The 19,543-nt window shown below is 35.3% G+C and overlaps 1 protein-coding gene across 2 annotated transcripts in view; it reads left to right on the top strand.

Moving 5' to 3' along the window:
- IPMK (inositol polyphosphate multikinase) overlaps positions 1–19,339 on the top strand; it is a 45,343-nt gene extending 26,004 nt beyond the window's left edge. The window contains exons 4-6 of one of the 2 annotated variants that reach the window (XM_036265798.1): positions 10,413–10,585; positions 15,554–15,635; positions 17,643–19,339. In XM_036265798.1, coding sequence (XP_036121691.1) covers positions 10,413–10,585; positions 15,554–15,635; positions 17,643–18,265 — 878 coding nt within the window. In that variant the 3' untranslated portion in view covers positions 18,266–19,339. The remainder of the gene's footprint in view (positions 1–10,412; positions 10,586–15,553; positions 15,636–17,642) is intronic. The other variant, XM_036265799.1, reaches the window with a different exon arrangement.
- The last annotated feature ends 204 nt before the right edge of the window (positions 19,340–19,543 follow it).

The following is a 19,543-nucleotide window of genomic DNA, read 5'->3' as shown; positions in this document are numbered from 1 at the left end:
TTTGAGAATAGGAAAGAAGGGGGCTCCAGTTTGAGCTTGTTCTTTTCCTCAGTTCTTTGTCTTCCTTTGATTCATTGACTGTATGTCAAGTTTCATTAATAGGGAATCATGGTATTCTCTTTTGAATATCCTCCGTTAGGTAATATTAAGTGGATGATTCCCCTGGGTATGTAGGATTCTCCTGTATTTCAGTTGTAGGAGGGGGGATAGTAAGGCAAGGCTCTTTTCCCCTCTCCTCTCCTCCCTTCTTGTCTTCTATATGTTGCTGATTCAGATCAGCATGTTGCTGAAATTATTTTCCAAATCGTTGTGATCATAGAGATTTCCATTGTAATGTAAGATACCTAGATTTCAATTAACTTTGCTACTAATTGATGTTTAACTTAGAACATTATTTAATTAAATCATTATTCCTCAAGAAAGTGACACTGAAAAATTGGCAAAAACCTTTGCTGAGGATGGTGTTAGATTATATATCTAGATGCTTTAATTAAATACTCAGTTTTAAAAGATTGTTTAGAAGGAGTAGAATAACTGAGCAAGCATCACCCTTATTTTGAAAAGTAGAGTATACAGAAAGAATTTGGATAAAAAGAGAAGTAGTTTTATTAAAAATCAATTATTTTATAATTTAGGATTACTAGCACATGATTTAAAAATCAAGGGCTTGCCCTGGCCGGTTTGGCTCAGCGGTTGGAGCGTCGGCCTGCGGTCCTGAGAGACCCGGGTTCGGTTCCCGCTAAGGGCATGTACCTCGGTTGCAGTTTGTCCCCGGCCCTGGTCGGTTGTGCGGGTGGCAGCCACTCGATGTGTCCCTTTCACATCGATGTTTCTCTCTCTCTCTCTGTTCCTCTCTCACCCCCCCACTGTACCTGAACAAAAAATGGAAGAAGTGTCCTTGGGTGAGGATAAAAAAAAAAAAAATCAAGGGCTTGCCAGACTGGTGTGGCATAGTGCTTGAGCATTGACCCATGCACCAAGAGGTCACTGGTTCGATTCCTAGTCAGGGCACATGCCCAGGTTGTGGGCCAAATCCCCAGTGAGGGGCATGCAGAAGGCGGCCAGTCGATGTTCTCTCTCATCAGTGTTTCTATCTCTCTCCCTCTCCCTTCCTCTCTCTCTAAAACCAGTGAAGAAAAAAAATCAAGGGCTTGCTAGCAATCAACAACCTCTTTGGTCTCTTTGGTCTTCAATACTAAATAGCCTTGAGGACGATCTGTGCTAATATTCAAAGAGCAGTAACATTGAGCCAAAAGACTTGGCTTCTACCTTATTTCCAAATTTTGTGAACATGGCTAATTTATTGACCTTTTGAGATCTACTTTTTTATTCTAAAAATTGAAAATAATACCACATAGAGTTGTGAAAACGTAGGTTATGTTATGTGAGATTGATTTGCAAACTTTAATATTCTTATTTGAATATAACTGGAAATACTGGTGCTACTGAGATGACGACGAGGTGAAGAAAATGAGAGGAGAAAATAGAAATAGAAAGGGGACTAAAAGATAGGGAACAAAAAAGTCTACATGTATTTTTCCCCCTTCTTATTGAATTTATTGGGGTGATACTGGTTAACAAAATTATATAGGTTTCATGTGCACAGTTCCACAATGCATCATCTGTACACTGTATTGTGTGTTCACCCCCGCCCCAAGTCAAGTCTCCTTCCATCACCAAAAGCCAAATTTTTTTTAAATTAAAAAAATGTATTTATAGAGTGGTTCAGTATACCAACAGTTGTCTCAGGGGATTTCCTACTCCTTTTCTACTTTGTTACATCTGGAAGAAGTTGGATAAAATTGTTGTACCATGCAGGTTGTTTAGCTTTAGTTTTGTTGGAGAGTTCATACAGTCATCTTTCTGTTTTTATCCTTTTGATTATAAATGAAACAAATATAAGATGAGAAACTTTATACATGTTTAGCAAACTCTAATACACTTATTATATTAACACAGGATCATGAAAATAGAGTTGACCTGTGAACAATGTGGGGGTTAGGGGTACTACCCTTGCACAGCCAAAAATTGATGTATAACATTTTTGATTCCCAAAAACTTAACTACTAATAGTCTTCTGTTGACTAGAAGTTGTACTGATAACAAAACATATTTTGTATGTTATGTGTATTATATACTGTATTTCTACAATAAAGTAAGCTAGAGAAAAGAAAATGTTATTAAAATCATAGAGAAGGGAAAGTTTATTTACAGTATTTATTGAAAAAATATAAGTGGATTGAGTTGCACACTTCAAACCCCTGTTGTTCAAAGCTTAACTGTATTTTCTTAAATTTTAGGAGAATACTTGTGTTTGGTGTTACTGCACTTTACACAGTATTAAATTAATGACATAATTTATTTAATGGTCTTTTTTTATTTTTATTTAGGCATCTTATATGCTCAGTGTAGAGTTTTATAAAGTTTGATATAGTTCTTATAATCCAAAGTAGTAAAATGTAAAAAGTATTTACCAATTTGCTGAGTAAATTATTGTGATTTGAGAGAAACACAAAAATATCCTGATCAATGCTTTTTCCTTTTAAAATTTTTGACAATTTTATTGAGATATCATATACCATGAAACTCACCCATTTACAGTGTACAATTAAGTAGTTTTTAGTATATTTATAGAATTGTACTATTATCACTATTAGCTTATTTTATTAAAATGTTTTAGAAAGTTTTATTTATTGATTTTTTTAGAGAGAGAGAGTGAGAAAGAGAAACATTGATTTGCTGTTCCACTTATTTAGGCATTCATTGGTTGATTCTTTATGTGCCCTGACTGGGGATCGAACCTGCAACCTTGACATATTGGGGCAGTACTCTAACCAACTGAGCTATCCTGCTGGGGCCACTACTAGCTACTTTTAGAACATAACCAGTGGAATTTTTTTTTAAGATAAAACATTTATTGGCAATTATCTTTGAAGATTTTGGGCCAATTAAATATATTAAATCTCATTTGTACCTGTGTGTAAACACACAGATTCCTAGTATGTGTACCATTAAAGCCTTTTGTTGATAGTTATTTGGAAGGATAGAAAAGTAATTTTTCAAGTAGGTTTGAGCACATTGACAGTTCTCAAATATAATGTCCAACCTGACTGATCTGTATGTTTCTGGATCCAGTTACTAGTCAAGTTTCAGGAAGCATGTACTGACAAGCTGGCATACATGTCTGTCCCTTCCCTCCCTGTTTATCCTAAATTTGGAGGCTTAGTGTCTCTACTTATAATTCTTTCTACTTTCAGCTTCTGGTCTTCTCAGAATTGATTGGTGATTGATGTTAAAGCAGAAGCCAGGCCTTCTGTTTTTCCATTTGACCTACCTGGCCCTTTTCTTCATTTTGGGAGGTATAGAAATGAAGATGATAGTCAGCCCTGGCTGGTTTGGCTCAGCAGTTAGAGCGTTGGCCGCGGGCCAGAGAGTCCCGGGTTCAGTTCCCACTAAGGGCGCATACCTGGGTTGCAGTTTGTCCCCGGCCCCGGTTGGATGGCAGCCAGTTGATGTGACTCTCTCACACCGATGTTTCTCTCTCTCTCTCTCTTCCTCCCTCTCTCCTTCCTGCTCTATCTGAAGACAAATGCAAAAATGTCCTCAGGTGAGGATAAAAAAAAAAAAAAAAATGAGAGTCAATGCTTAGTATACTTTCTAAATATATTGGGAAGAGCCTGATGAAACTTGAAACACATATTCTCATAATTTATACAATCAATAATACTCATTAATGAGAGCTAAATAAGTCTTCCTTCAACTTCCTAAGTGCCCTCTCCCTTGTCTTCCTTCTCTCCTTCCTTCCCTTCCTTTTTTCCCCTTGTCTTTTCTTTAAAGGAACTAGTATCTCATCTTTACTATGCAGTTATTTGCAAGTCTTTTGATTTTTTTCCACATTTTATTTATTTATTTTTTATTATTAATACTATTGCAGATATTCTTCATTTTCTCCTGCTTTGCCCACCTCCACTCAGCAATCACCTCCCACCCCCCACACTTCTGACATTCACCACACTGTTGTCTGTGGCTGTGGGCTATGCATATATGTTCTTTGGCTAATCTGTTTACCTTCTTTCATCCAGTCACTCCTACCCCCCTCCCCTTTGATATCTGTCAGTGTGTTCCATGTATCCATGGCTCTGATTCTATTTTGTTCATCAGTTTGTTTCATTCATTAGATTCCATATGTAAGTGAAATCATATGGTATTTGTCTTTCTTTGACTGGCTTATTTTGCTTAGCACAGTAACCTCAAGGCCTTCTATACTGTTACAAAAAGTAAGAGTTCCTTTTTTTTTTTTTTACCACACATAGTATTCCATTGTGTAAGTGTACATTTATCTATTTTATCCACTCATCTATTTTTTTAAAATATGTTTTTATGACTTTCTAGAGAGAGAGGAAGGGAGAGAGAGTGACAGAAACATCGATGTGAGAGAGAAACATTGATCAGCTGCCTCCTGCAACCCCCCTACTGGGGATCAAGCCAAAACCGGGCATATGTCCTGGCTGGGGATTGAACCGGGACCTCTCAGCCCATAGTAGTATGCTCAGTCCACTGAGCCACACCAACCGGGCTCATCTATTGATGGATGCTTGGGCTGTTTGCAGATTTTGACTATTGTAAATAATGCTGCTATGAACATAGGGTGCATTATGGTCTTTCTGATTGGTGTTTCAGTATTCTTAGTATATATTCCTACAAGTTGGATTACGGGGTCAAAAGGCAGTACTATTTTTAATTTTTAGAGGAACCCTAATGTACTGTTGTTCCACAATATTTTAAATGTTTGCATTTTTCCTTCTTTGATACAGGGAAATTGTCTGCTTCTCAGTGTGTCAAGACTGTATTCCAACAGTAGAAAATTTGCTGTAGGAATTTTTTATGCTTAATATATTTTAAAACAATAGAAATAATATACAAGGTGGGGCAAGTAGGTTTACAGTGTATGTGAAACAGAGTTTATTCTTGTGTCATTATTTATTAATTATTGTATTATTTCCATACAATCAATTGTAAACCTACTTTTGCCCCAGCCTGTATTTAATTTATATTTAAGATAATTATATTTAATTATGTATTTTAAATAGAAAATACATAAGCTTCCTTCATTCTTACTAATGTGTAATCTTACACTTGTATAATCTTATACTATCATCAACAGCATTAAGTATATAAATATTTTGATCATGGTAACCATGTCATTGGTAAAGCCACAGAAAAATCTTAATAGTCTGCTTATAACAGCATGCAGTGGTGTATTTTACAATAGCTGGTAGTTATTTTCATGATCTTTACCTCAAAAAATTAAGGAACTATAGAAATTCTATACATGCTTTCCATAAATTAATAGATAAATAATAGATTTATCTCTTATAGCCATAGTCTCTTAAACGTAATTATATTTCTAGTCAGTATAAATTCTTGTAATGAACTCCATGTATTTATGAAAAGTAAATGTCCTTTTATTAATTATACAAGTACCAAGACCAAGCCTTATGGAATGTTATGGATTAGCTCTCTTAAATCAGAGGTTCACAAGTGTCAGTCCTTGGACTTTTGACACTTCAGAATCTATTGTCCTAAAAAGAGCTTTCCAGAATTTAAAAATCTAGTTATTCTATCTTTATGATTTATATATACACACAAATACACACATGCATATATATGTAAAAAGCAGCTCTTTATTCTTGTAATATTCAGAATTCTATCTTTATATGTAAGTTATATCATATCAAATAATCATATCATAATTATTTTCCAAATATCAGATTAATGTAATTTATTTTCTTGACCTTGGTCAGAATGAATGTAAACTATTCCAGACAGAACATTTATCTTATTCTTAGTCCATCAGACTTTTAGAATGTGTTATAGAACTTATTTCTGTTTACCTAAAAATTGAAAAATAACCACATCAGTATAAACCCAGAGGGGTCTAGCTGAAAAAGTGTCCCGTTATCCAGTGTGTGATAATTGCCTTGTGAGGCTTCCCTGTAGTAAAATGTCTTTGATCATTTAAGTTACCGAATCTTAAGGTTGTCCTACTTTAAATTAAGCTAGCATTTTTCAGAGAGAATTGGCGTTCAGATTTATTTCTAGGATGATAACCTGTAGAAAAATCAGTAAAGATCTTCAGACTCAGGTCATATCCCATTTTCCTATTTCATTCAAAAGCACTGTGGCAAACTGCTAGAATACATAACATCATACTCTTTCTCAAAAACTCAGCATCTCCAAAGCTTTTGGTGTTTATAACTTAGAGGGAAAGATAGAAATGAGAATCTCAAATTTTTACTTTTCACTTAAAAAAATGAGGCCAGAGATCTAAAAGAAAACACTAAACCAGCTCTCAGAAGGCCTTAACCTAAGGATTATTTACTTAAGGCTAATAATCAATAATCTAGCAGTTACTTGGGAATTCCAGTCATGTAAAACATACCAAGAACCTGAAAGTAAGGTAAAGGAAAACACATTTTGCTAGTCAAAATAAATGTCAAATAAAACGACTCAGGCTTGTATACTGAAGAATGACTCAACTTATTATTGTGTGAGGAAGGCCAAGCCCAAAGCCCTGCTGGGCAGTAGGAATGAGAAGAGCAAACATTCATTCTTCCAGCAAACATTTATTGTATCCCTACTACATACAGGGTTTGCATTTGCATTTTCCTCCTTCCCAAGAGGAAAAAGAAGAAATAGGGATTTTTATATTCAGATTTACTCTACAATAGCTTCTGTCACTTCTATCTCATTGTTTTTAAAAAATTGTTTTTAGTCACTACCAAATTGGCAAGTAGAAAATAATTGACCCTGTACTGAGATATAGATGCTATGAGAGTCAGCTAGGTTCACTCACTATCTTTATACTCTGTTATACAGCTTCACCTCACTAATACTTTTAGGGTCTCATGAGTTAGGGAAATTAATGATAATAAACTTTTGAATACCAGTAATCTGTATTGGGATCTAATGAGTCTTTTCTGATATTTGAAATAAAAACCTTGTTACTGAAATTTTTATACAGTTCTAGAGAGAGGTTGAATCAGTTTTCTTCCCTTTTGCTCAATGGAATGTTAGAAGAGACTCTGAAGGGAACTTCCTTTCCCATCTTCTCCTCCCATCTGTGATTGTCTTTTATTTTTTTATTATTTTTTTTCATCCTCACCTGAGGATATTTTTCCATATTTTGTACAGATAGAGTGGGAGGGAGAGAGAGGAAAGGAGAGAGAGAGAGAAACATTGACGTGAAGGGACACATCGAGTGGCTGCCACCCGCACGACCAACCAGGGCCGGGGACAAACTGCAACCGAAGTACGTGCCCTTAGCGGGAACCGAACCCGGGTCTCTCCAGACCGCAGGCCGACGCTCCAGCCACTGAGCCAAACTGGCCAGGGCTGTGATTGTCTTTTAAAGCACAGAAACTGCCAGGCTGGTGTGGCTCACTAGTTGAGCATCAACCCACGCACCAAGAGGTCGCTGGTTCAATTCCCGGTCAGGGCACATGCCCAGGTTGTGGGCCAAATCCCCAGTGGGGGGCATGCAGGAGGCGGCCAGTCCATGTTCTCTCTCATCGATGTTTTTATCTCTTTTTCCCTTTCCCTTCCTCTCTCTCTAAAATCAATACAGGAAAAAAATTTTTAAAAAAAGAATAATTAAATAAAATAAAGCACAGAAGCTGGTGTAGGGGGTGTTCCATTTTCTTGATCGGGATATTCCCACTTGTCTCATTACCTGTCACTGTTAGCAATTTTATATCTGTGTCCAGACTTTTTGTTATCTCCTATTCTGTTGAAGATGTCTGTTTGTGAGACATCTTTAAACTGTGAAGGGTTCCTTCTTATATGCCAGTGCTGGTCTCAGGCTCAGTTCCTTTTTTGTTATATTTGGGCTTGACTTCACCTTCCAACACCATCTTCCTTTGACTAAGGGATAGTTTATCTCCTTATTTCTTATCCTTAAATCTGTTTCTTAAATCTAAGGGGCTTAAAGCTTTCTCAAGCCTTGCCAGGGTTGATCTCACTTTTAGTTTAGCACTGACTTCTTTCTTATAATTTAGTAATTCTGCTAGTCTTAGTTATAAAATTATAAGTCTTTTGATGGGCACTTTCATTGCATCTATCTTGGCTATTGTAAATAATGCTGCAATGAACATAAGGGTGCATATATTCTTTCGAATTAGTATTTCAGGTTTCTTTAGATAAATTCCCAGAAGTGAAATTGCTGGGTCATAAGGCAATTCCATTTTTAATTGTTGAAGGAACTTCCACACTGTTTTCTTCCATGGTGGTTGCACCAATCTGCATTTCCACCAACAGTGCACTAGGGTTCCCTTTTCTCCACATGCTCACCAATACTTGTTGTATTGATGGTAGCCATTCTGACAAGTGTGAGGTGGTATCTCATTGTGGTTTTGATTTGCATCTCTCTGATGATTAGTGACATTGAGCAACTTTTCATGTCTATTGGCCCATCAATAGATGAATGGATAAAAACTGATACATTTACACAATGGAATACTACTCAGCCATAAAAAAGAATGAAATTTTACCTTTTGCTATAGCATGGATGGATATAGAGCAGTGGTTCTCAACCTTCCTAATGCCGCAACCTTTTAATACAGTTCCTCCTGTTGTGGTGACTCCTAACCATAAAATTATTTTTGTTGCTACTTTATAACTGTAATTTTGCTACTGTTGTGAATCGCCATTGGAAATAGGTGTTTTCCGATGGTCTTAGGAGACCCCTGTGAAAGGGTCCTTTGACCCCCAAAGAGGTCACGACCCACAGGTTGAGAACTGCTGATCTAGAGGGTGTTATGCTAAGTGAAATAAATCAGATGGAGAAAGACACATACCATATGCTTTCACATATATATGGAATCTAAAGAACAAAATAGAAACACTTATAGATACAGAGAATAGACTGACAGTTGTCAGAGGGGAGTGAGTTATGGGAGCTGGGTGAAAAAAGTGAATGGATTAAGGAGTATAAATTGGTAGTTATCAAGTAGTCATAGAAATGTGGATTGCAGTATAGGGAATATAGTCAGTAGTGTCGTGAAGACTGTGAAGGGCCAGGTGGGTGCTTGAAACATCGGGGTGAGGGGCTACTCTGTCAAGTACATGATTTTCTGGCTACTTTGCTATACATCTGAAAATAATACAGAATAATATTGAATGTAAACTGTAATTGGAAAAATATTTTTGATTTAGAACAAATAATAAATAATATAGGTGATTTGTAAAAAAAATAAGTCTGTAGTGGGACAGGGAAAAAGAAAAGACATTAGAAGGTAAGTTGTTTTTCACTGGTATGCTTTTATTTATTTCAAAGAAGATATCCATCTTCTCTAACTTTGTATGTTACTTTGATAAAAAGCAGATATAATCTCTTCTGTCTTGGAAAAATGATTATTACATTTATAACTTAAAATTGCAGTATCATTTAGAACGTTGGGAAGATTCTTTCACTTGAGAAAGGGAGGAAGAATTTCTTCCCTTATTTCCTTTTCTCAGTGCACTTGAACCCTTACTTTTAAGCCAAAACTGTGAATAGTTCAGCTGGTATGATAACTGAGGCTTTTATAATTTTTTACTTGAATTTCATTATAATAGTTTTCTGTAGGAAGGTGTATGCAGGTTGCCAAAACACTTTGTAAATGACCTTTGAAGATGCTTATATTCTAAAAAGCAAGTTATTTGTTTTTGAGACTAGTGAGAGTAGAATGTATATTTGGCAGTGACTGTCATTTGGATTGATTTACCTTTCTTATACTTCTGTTGTATACTCTGTGGGAGTATTCCTATTACTAATTTTATTTTATTTTTTCTTGTGAATCCTCATCTGAGGATGTTTTTCCATTGTTTTTTTTAGAGCGAGTGAAAGGGAGGGAGGGAGTGAGGGGAGAGAGAGAGAAACATCAGTGTGAGAGAGATACATGGACTGGTTGCCTCCTGTATGTGCCCTGACCTAGGCTGGGGATCGAACCTGCAACCCTTCAGTGTGCAGTCTGACAGTCCAACCATAGATCCACACTAGCCAGGGCTCCTATTACTAATTTTAAATGAAGAATAAGCTTTTAAAAATTTATTAAAATACTAAGAGATCTGTTGAGGCATAGATAACATAAATTGTATTTAAAAGGGAAATTCTGGAATAGCTTTTGAAGTAATCTCATTGCTGTTTTAATGTCCTTGGAAACCTTACAGCTACTCATACCTTTTGCTTATGGTTGTATTATTTAATCTACCTCCTACAAGAATTTCTCTGTGATATTTATATTGATTGTTGACTATGGAGTTGTTTTAACTTTTTTCTCAGTTTTCAATTTTCCTCATTTTGTTTCCCTTGGAAGTTACTTGAGTAGTAATGTGTTTGCCTATCACAAATTAAAGTTTTTCTTTAATAACAGATTTATATCTGAAACTGGAAGATGTGACCCATAAATTTAATAAGCCCTGTATAATGGATGTAAAGATAGGACGAAAAAGTTATGATCCTTTTGCCTCATCTGAGAAGATTCAGCAACAGGTCAGCAAGTACCCATTAATGGAAGAGATTGGGTTCTTGGTGCTTGGCATGAGGGTAAGTAAGAGTGATTATTAGTGTAATATAAACATTTTTCTTTAAATGTTCTTTCCTTGAAAATGATAGATGTCATTATAATACTAATATGTCATAAGGTGATATATTTTGGAATTTGCTGTCTACAAGTCCCCAATGTGGACAGAGATTTTTATCTCTTTTGTTCACTGATAATATGGTCAGTGTCTGGACTGAACAGCTGACCTTGAAGACTCCGACTCTGAAAATTTTGTTTTAGAGAAGCTTTAAGTTTAGCTGTAATAGAAATAATGTGATAAGTAAATGTTATATTTATGATTTTCCCATGAGGAAAGTGCTAAATTTATATTCAGTAATTTTTCTATATTTTTAAAATAGAAAAGGGAAATTAAAATTAGGTCACTGTTTTAGACTGGATTTAAAAATAGTTGTTTTATTTGCTCATAATTCTTTGGGTTGGTAATTTGAACTGGTCTCAAGTAGACAGTTCTGCTCAACTCACCTAGGGTCCCTCATGTGGCTGCACTCATCAGATGGCTCCACTGGGGTTAGGTGGTCTAACATGACCTCATGCTTACATCTGGGAATTTGTTCTAACTTTTGGATGGACTTTTTTTTATGTGGAAAAAGGAGGCTTGTTGGAGCTTCTTCATGCACCACATTTCAAGACAGCAGGTGAGAGTGGGAGCTACAAAGGCTCTTAAAATTTAGGTTATGAAATTATTTGCTGGAATTTTATAGGTCAAAGTATATCACAGGGCCAGCCCATATTATCATTAGGGCAGAGAAATAGACTCTACTTATGAAATTGGGAATAGGGAAGTCATAATGCAAATGGCAATGTGCACAAAGATGAGAAAGATTGTTGAGACCATCTTTGCAAACATTATGCCACAGTTAAGTGATGTAGAATAAAATTCTCTAAACAAATGGTATATCTTCTAGAAGTATGGAGGTTAAATTTGAAAAATGATTGCATACCTATATAAGCATAATGGGGTAGTTTTGAAATGTATTGTAAAAGGTGATACATGGATCTTTTGAGGTTTAAACAGGATAATTAATAAGCATTATAGATGTGATGATTATAACAGCGCAGTTGAATTTTGTATTCTGATCAAATGAAAAGTTATTTCATTTAGAAAACTACAATTAAATGTGGGTATATAGTAAAACAGAAAAGGGTTAATGACATAATGTTAAAATGAACAAGAAATAAATATCCCACAGGATTCTGACTGGGCAGCTACTTAAACCTTCCCTATTTTCAAATCCTCCCCCTTCCCTTCTCACTTTTACCAGAGGACTTTGCCTTCTGCTTCAGAAAAAATTAAAACCATTAGACAGGATTTCCTTTAATTTCCTGCCAACAGATGTACACACCTAACCTACAAGTGCTTTCATTCCCTCTATTCCTTCCTGTCACATTGAAGAATTTTCCATCCTGTATGAGGACAGGCCTTCCCTATGCCTTCTGGATCTCATTCCCTTCCACCTCTTTAGGAATCTCATACTATTGGTTCTCTCTTGTCTTATATCTTCAACTTCTGTCTCTCTTGACTCTTTTCCTTTTGTTTTATATATGTTCAGATCACTGTCAATTAAAAAACAAAAAACACATCAAAAACCACCTTTAGCCTAGCCGGTGCAGCTCATGGATTGAGCATCGGCTCGTGCACCAAGAAGTCACTGGTTCAGTTCCCAGTTAGGGAACATGGCTGGATTGTAGGCTTGATCCCCAGTAGGGGGTGTGCAGGAGGCAGCTGATTGATGTTTCTTTCTCACATCACATTTTTTTTAATGCTTTTACTGATTTTTTTTTTTTTTTCCTTAGAGGAAGGGAGAGAGAGAGAAACATCCATGATAGAAACATCAACGTCAATTGGCTGCCTCCTGCAGACCCCCTACTGAGGATTGAGCCCAAAACCCAGGCACGCCCTGGCCAGTTTGGCTCAGCGGTTAGAGCGTCGGGCTGCGGTCTGGAGAGACCCGGGTTCGGTTCCCGCTAAGGGCATGTACTTCGGTTGCAGTTTGTCCCCGGCCCTGGTTGGTCGTGCGGGTGGCAGCCACTCGATGTGTCCCTTCACGTCGATGTTTCTCTCTCTCTTTCCTTTCTCTCTCTCCCTCCCACTCTATCTGTACAAAAAATGGAAAAATAACCTCGGGTGAGGATAAAAAAAAAAAAAAAAAACCCAGGCGCATGCCCTGACTGGGAATTGAACTGGACTTCTCAGTCCATGGTACAAGGAGCCACACCAATCAGGCTTCAGCTCGGTTTTTTTCTTGGTTTAGTCTTTAAATGTTGAGGTATTTGCTCTTCCATTTTATTGCCTCCCATTCTTTTCTGTTTCTTCCTAAGGGTGTCCTTTGTTCTTTTAGGTTCCGTTTCACCTACACTGATAACTCCCAAAGGCACATCTTTAGCCTCAGATTTTTCTTTGATCTCCTAATCTGTATAGCTAAGAGCCTACTAGATATTTTACTAGGATAACTTAAAAACATCTAGAATTAATACATAAAAAAGTGATACACTCCTCTCTCTCTTGCAACCAACTCAACGGTAGCAACAAATTATTATTCCTTATCTCAGTAAATGACAGCACTGGTTTTAGAAACTGGAAACCTTGTAGTCACCATTACCTCTCACAACCACTCATCAATCCTATTGATTTTAATTCCCAAGCATCTCAAATTCAGTTATCAACCATTATCCATTTACAGACTCTAGTCTCTTAACTGATCTCTCAAGTTCAGTATTTCTTTCATCCAGTCTGTTCTCCAAACATTGCAAAATGGTCATGGCATTCTCCTGTTAAGAACTCTTCAGTGGATTTCCATTGCCTTAGGGTACGGTACATACACAGGGTAAATAAAAAAGGCATTGCGTGATTTGGCTCTCCTGGAATATGTCATTTCCCCAGACAATAGAGGTTCCTTTATGTGATGTTTTTTTCCTTAATAACTTTATTAAGATATGATATACATACCTCTCAATTCACTCATTTAAAGGATACAATTAATTGGTTTTACTATATTTATAGAGTTCGGCAACCATCACCATATTCAACTTTAGCACATTATTATCACCCCAAAAAGAAATCTGTACCAATTAGCATTTGAAATCCTGCCGTTTGTGACAACATGGGTGAACCTTTTGAGGGCATTATCCTAAATGCAATAAGAAGACAAAGTAAAACAAATACTGTGTGGTATCACTTATATGTGGAATTAAAAAAAAAAAAAGCGGATTTCATAGAAATATATTAGAATGATGGTTTCCAGGGGCTTGAGGGAGGAGGAAATGGGGAGAGGTAGTTCAAAGGGTCCAAACTTTCAGATATAAGATGAATAAATTCTGAAGATCTAATGTACAGCATGGTGACTATAGTTAAATATACACTATTGTGTACTTGAAATTGGCTAAGTAGATCTTAAGCATTCTCACCATACACACATACACAAATGATGAGTCTCTAGGTGTATTAATTATCTTGATCTTGTTAAGCTTTCCATAGTGTATATGTATACCAAAAATCATGTTGTACACTTTAAATATGTACAATTGTATTTGTCATTTATTCCTCAATTAAGTTGGAAAAATGTAAATGAAGTATGTTTTAATATCTGGCAGGATGGCAAGGTCAGGCCCTCCTTTTTTATCTTATTTTGATTTGTTCCTGGCTATTTTTGCTTTTCCGTATGAACTTTAAGTTAGCTTGTATGGTTATAAAAATTGTTGGTGTTTTATTATAACTTCATTTTAGTTGTGAGTTAATTTAAGTAGAATTGATATCTTTTTTTTTTACCTTTTTATTGAATTTATTGGGGTGACATTGGTTAATAAAATTAATATGTTTTAAGAGTACAGTTCTATAGTACATCAATCTGTATTGTGTGTGTACCACCCGAAGTCAAGACTCTCCTTCCATCACCATTTATCCCTCCTAGACCCTCTCCTACCTCCCTCCACCCCACTTTCTCTCTGGTAATCACAGTATTGTTGTCTGTGTCCATGAGTTTTTGTTTTTGTTTTTTTTGCCTAATATCTTCACCTTTTTCACCCAGCCCTGCTACCTTCCTCCCCTCTGATAGCTGCCAGTCTGTTTCTATTTTGTTTGTTTATTTTGTTCATTAGATTACACATATGAGTGAAATCATGTGGTACTTGTCTTTCTCTCACTGGCTTATTTCACTTAGCATAATGCTCTCCAGGTCTATCCATGCTGTTGCAAAGGGTAAGATTTCCTTCTTTTTAATGGCTGAGAAGTATTCCATTGTGTAAATGTATCACAGCTTTTTTATTCACTCATCCACTGATGGACACTTGGGCTTCTTCCAAACCTTGGCTATTGTAAATAACACTATAATGAACGTAGGGGTGCAAGAATTGATACCTTTTATGTTGAATCTTCCTCTCTGAGACCGTGGGTGGGTGTTTGTGTGTATGTCTTTAGGAATTTTTTAAAGATGTTTTTATAGATTGTATCTTTCTTTGGTTTATTTCTGTTTTATTTCTTTTTTGTTGCATTTGTAAATGAAGTTTTTCATTATGTCTCCAACCAGTTATTTATCTCCTCCTTTTCATATTATTCTCTTTAATTTCTTTCTCTTATTTGTATTTGTTAGAGACATCAGAACAATATTAGATTCATAGTGATGATAAAAGACATTGTGGTAGAATACTTTTTTTTTGGAAGCTTCTTATATTTTAGGACAAATGCTTTTTATTTCCACTTTATTTGGTGGATTGAGGTAGATAATTTTTCATATTGGAAATACTCATCTATCCTTTTAAAGAGTTTTCTCAATAGTGGATGTAAATTTGTTAAATGCCTTTTCAGAATCTATTGATAGATTATATGATTTTTTTTTCTTGAATCCATTAGAATGAATCATATGAATAGATCATTCCATCTTTAACCATTGCTGTGATAAACTTCGTACAGTCAAGGAGTATTTATTTTTAATATTTACTCCTTTTTCTGACAGGTTTATCATGTTCATTCTGATAGCTATGAGACACAAAACCAGCACTATGGGAGAAGCTTAACAAAAGAAACTCTAAGGGATGGTAAGGATTGAAAAACCATATTTCAATGCTTTTATTACTGCACAGTTATCAAAATAATTCTAAAGTGATTTTGGTTTTAATTCTCTTTTGGTATAATGTTTCAATTCACAATAAATAAACTTTAAAAAAATGAACCTTACTTTCACACAATTGAATTAATCATAATCCCTGGTTTATGGTACACCAAAACCTTGGGTGTATTTTATATTTTCATTTATTTATTAATATACCTAAATAAAATGAACGTGTGTGCATCTGTGAACAACCATTTAGTCTAAGTACTGGAACTAGAGGAGTTGTCTTTAAAATCATAGTATATAGATCATGGAATTAAAACTACTTGTTACATAAGAGACTTTAAAGTGTGTGTTGTAGCATGTAATTTATTTTTATTGAAATTTCTCTTATAGTTGAGCTGTATATTATTAGCTTCTAGAATTACATTATGAATGAACAAGTGGCATTAAAAGTAGTTTAAATAAAGTCTCTTAACATATATGATTCTAAAATATTTATGGACAAAATAAAAGCAGTGATATCCTAGATTACTGGAAATAATATTCTATTAGAAGTTTATTCTTAACTCTACCTAAGGTGGGGAACAGGTTACGTGTAATGTAAAGAGTTTGAAGAAAAATTTTTATTTTATGTGTAAAATACAGGTATCCACACTATGATCTTAATGAGTATTTGCCTCAGCTAATAGCAAGATAATATGCAGATTGGCTCTTTATTAAAATATTTCCCAAGCTAATCTGAATATATTTTTTTAAGCAGTTTCTATCCCAGAGTTTTTTTTTATCCTCACCCAAGGACATTTTTGCATTTTTCTTCAGATAGAGTAGGAAGGAGAGAGGGAGGAAGAGAGAGAGAAACATCGATGTGAGAGAGACATATAGACTGGCTGCCACCCACACAACCCCATGGGGCTGGGGACAAACTGCAACTAAAGTACGTGCCCTTAGCGGAAACCGAACCCAAGACTCTCTGGTCTGCAGGCCGATGCTCTAATCGCTGAGCCAAACCGACCAGGCCCAGAGTGATATTTTAAAGGCAAAAACCAAATCGTATATACCTATAAGTTTCCAAATATGATAAAATAGGCATAAATCATTTTAAGAGGCCTAATAATCTGATAGGTAAAAGCATTTAAAAGTCTCAGTTTTTTTTTTTTTTTAATCCTCACCCAAGGACATTTTTCCATTTTTTGTTCAGATAGAGCGGGAGGGAGAGAGAGGAAGAGAGAGAAAGAGAGAAACATCGATGTGAACGGACACATCGAGTGGCTGCCACCCGCACAACCAACCAGGGCCGGGGACTAACTGCAACCGAGGTACGTGCCCTTAGCGGGAACCGAACCCGGGTCTCTCTGTACCGCAGGCCGACGCTCCAACCGCTGAACCAAACCGGCCAGGGCAAAAGTCTCAGTTTTTGATGATATTCTTAAACTAGAGTAATGCTAATCCCCAAAGTGAGCTTAGCTTTTGTGAAAAGATTGATTTAATCAATTTTGAGAACAGAAAAAAATTAGTACAGTTTATAACTTGGTATTTTGGTAGTGGGCTGTTGACACTATTAAAAATGGTTAGTTTGACTCTAGGTTTTAGATTAGCTCGTAAATGTGATTCTAACAAACAAGTAATCATTCTATAAAATCCTTCACAATAGCAAATGAAGCAAATCTTGGAATAGATTTCTTAAGAGAATATATGTAGAGAGAACTAAACTACCAGTCTGTCTGTAATAAACAGCTTTGTCTAAATAGGATATTTCACCTTACATAAGTGTCACTTAAATGTTTTCTAGTAAGAGTGTCTTCACCAGAAATTAAGTTGAAGTCCAGGTTTCTATGTTTGACTAGAATTCTTCCCTGTTCAGTTAATTGCAAGGGGTGATGGGGAAAAATTGAAGATTGTATCTAAGATGAGTTTACTTCCCAAGTGTTAACCCTTTTATAATTATATTATAATAATATATTGCAATAATATTATATTTTCCTTTTTATAGGAGTTTCAAAGTTTTTTCATAATGGATTCTGCTTAAGAAAAGATGCTATTGCTGCCAGTATTCAGAAGATTGAGAGTATTTTGCAGTGGTTTGAAAGCCAGAAGCAGCTTAACTTTTATGCAAGTTCATTACTGTTTGTTTATGAAGGTTCATCTCAGCCAACTCCTACAAAATCAAATGACAGGACTTTGGCAGAAAAGTTTTTGTCCAAAGGACAACTCTTGGACACAGACGTACTGGAGTACAATAATAACTTTCGAGTGTTAAGTTCCACAACAAATGGAAAAATAGAGGCTTCAGTAGGCAAAAGCTTGTCCAAGATGTATGCTCGTCACAGAAAAATGTATTCAAAAAAGCATCACAGTCAGACTTCATTGAAAGTTGAAAATATAGAGCAAGACAATGGATGGAAAAGCTTGTCACAGGAACATTTAAATGGAAATGTACTTTCCCAACTGGAAAAAGTTTTCTATCATCTTCCTACTGGTTGCCAAGAGATTGCGGATGTAGAAGTACGAATGATAGATTTTGCTCACGTTTTTCCTAGTAACACAATAGATGAGGGATATGTTTATGGGCTGAAGAACTTAATTACTGTACTGCAGAGTATTTTAGACAATTGAATCCTTTGCAGCAGTCTTTGTAAGGGGTGGGGCAATCATTGTGAAGAGCAGCAGTCAGTATCTCTGCACTTGTAATGCTATGTAACAATTTGTATTGTGAGTCTACATTTTATTTGTCTTTATACTTTTGGTAGAAGAGTTAACTTTTTTATAATCTTACTCAGGAAAACTAATTATTTGTTCATTAGAAAACTATGAAGAATAAAGAAACTTTGGAGTGTTAAGCAGGGAGTGTGGTGGTACATGGTTTAAACATCCATTTGGCTCAAGCAAAATACAAACCATTATTCAGTCATTAAGAGTTTAGTTTTCTGTAGCCAGTTTATCATGACATCTCTGTCCACCCAACCTTGACAATGAGCCATATCTAAACTCATTACATTATGAGAACACTTTCAAAAATCTAAAAAGCACAGATTGATGTCCGTAGTATTGCTTTTTGAAGCTATTAAAACTGGAGAAAATTCTACTTCAGAAATAAGTACTGTTTAGGTTTTATATTAAAGTTTAGACCAGCATATCAAAAGGTGCTTCTTAGTGAAATGATTTTGAATTATTGCATTCCAAAAGCAGATTTTCCCTTTAATTTTTACTTATATTCATAGTTCAACATTATGCTTCATGAAAAAGATAATTGAAACGGACAACAACAACAACAAAAATCTTGAAAATAAGGGCACTGATAATTATTCTTGCCAGGGCAAGAAGAGACAAGTTACTTGAAAGGAACACATTTTTCTTTTAAAATCTTTCATTTATGGGCAAATTGGAATATATACTTACTATATTATGAAAAATGTTATAAACGGTATAATATTTTTTCCTTTAACTGCAGCTTCAAAAAGGTGGGTGATTGAAGGTTTGTCTTATTTGTCCTTTAAATAACTTTTGAATTTTAAAAAATTTTATATATTTTTATGTGTCCATTTAGTTAAGCAGTAGTATAAATATATGTTTCTAAAAATAGTGTTTATTAGCAGTGAAGGACAACATCCAATTTGTTATAAAAATACTGTGTAAATTAGTGCATCATGGAAAGTGGTGCATGTCTAAACCCATGCTTGTTTCATTCTTACTCAAAATAATTTTATATTATATTCAAGAGAAAAATTATGATTTAATTTCATGGAGCCGGGAGATAATGCGATTTTTTCCTGGATAAATTAGATTCTGTGTTATCTGTTTCACATTCACCTTTTAAAAAACCAGTTATTATTGAAAACATTTAAAACTTTAAAATTAAATTTGCAAATATATTAGATGTTTATGCTCTCTCGT

The sequence above is a fragment of the Molossus molossus genome, unplaced genomic scaffold (assembly GCF_014108415.1).
Source record: "Molossus molossus isolate mMolMol1 unplaced genomic scaffold, mMolMol1.p scaffold_m16_p_17, whole genome shotgun sequence".
Classification (NCBI taxonomy): domain Eukaryota; kingdom Metazoa; phylum Chordata; class Mammalia; order Chiroptera; family Molossidae; genus Molossus; species Molossus molossus.
This window is presented reverse-complemented; position numbering and strand designations above follow the sequence as displayed.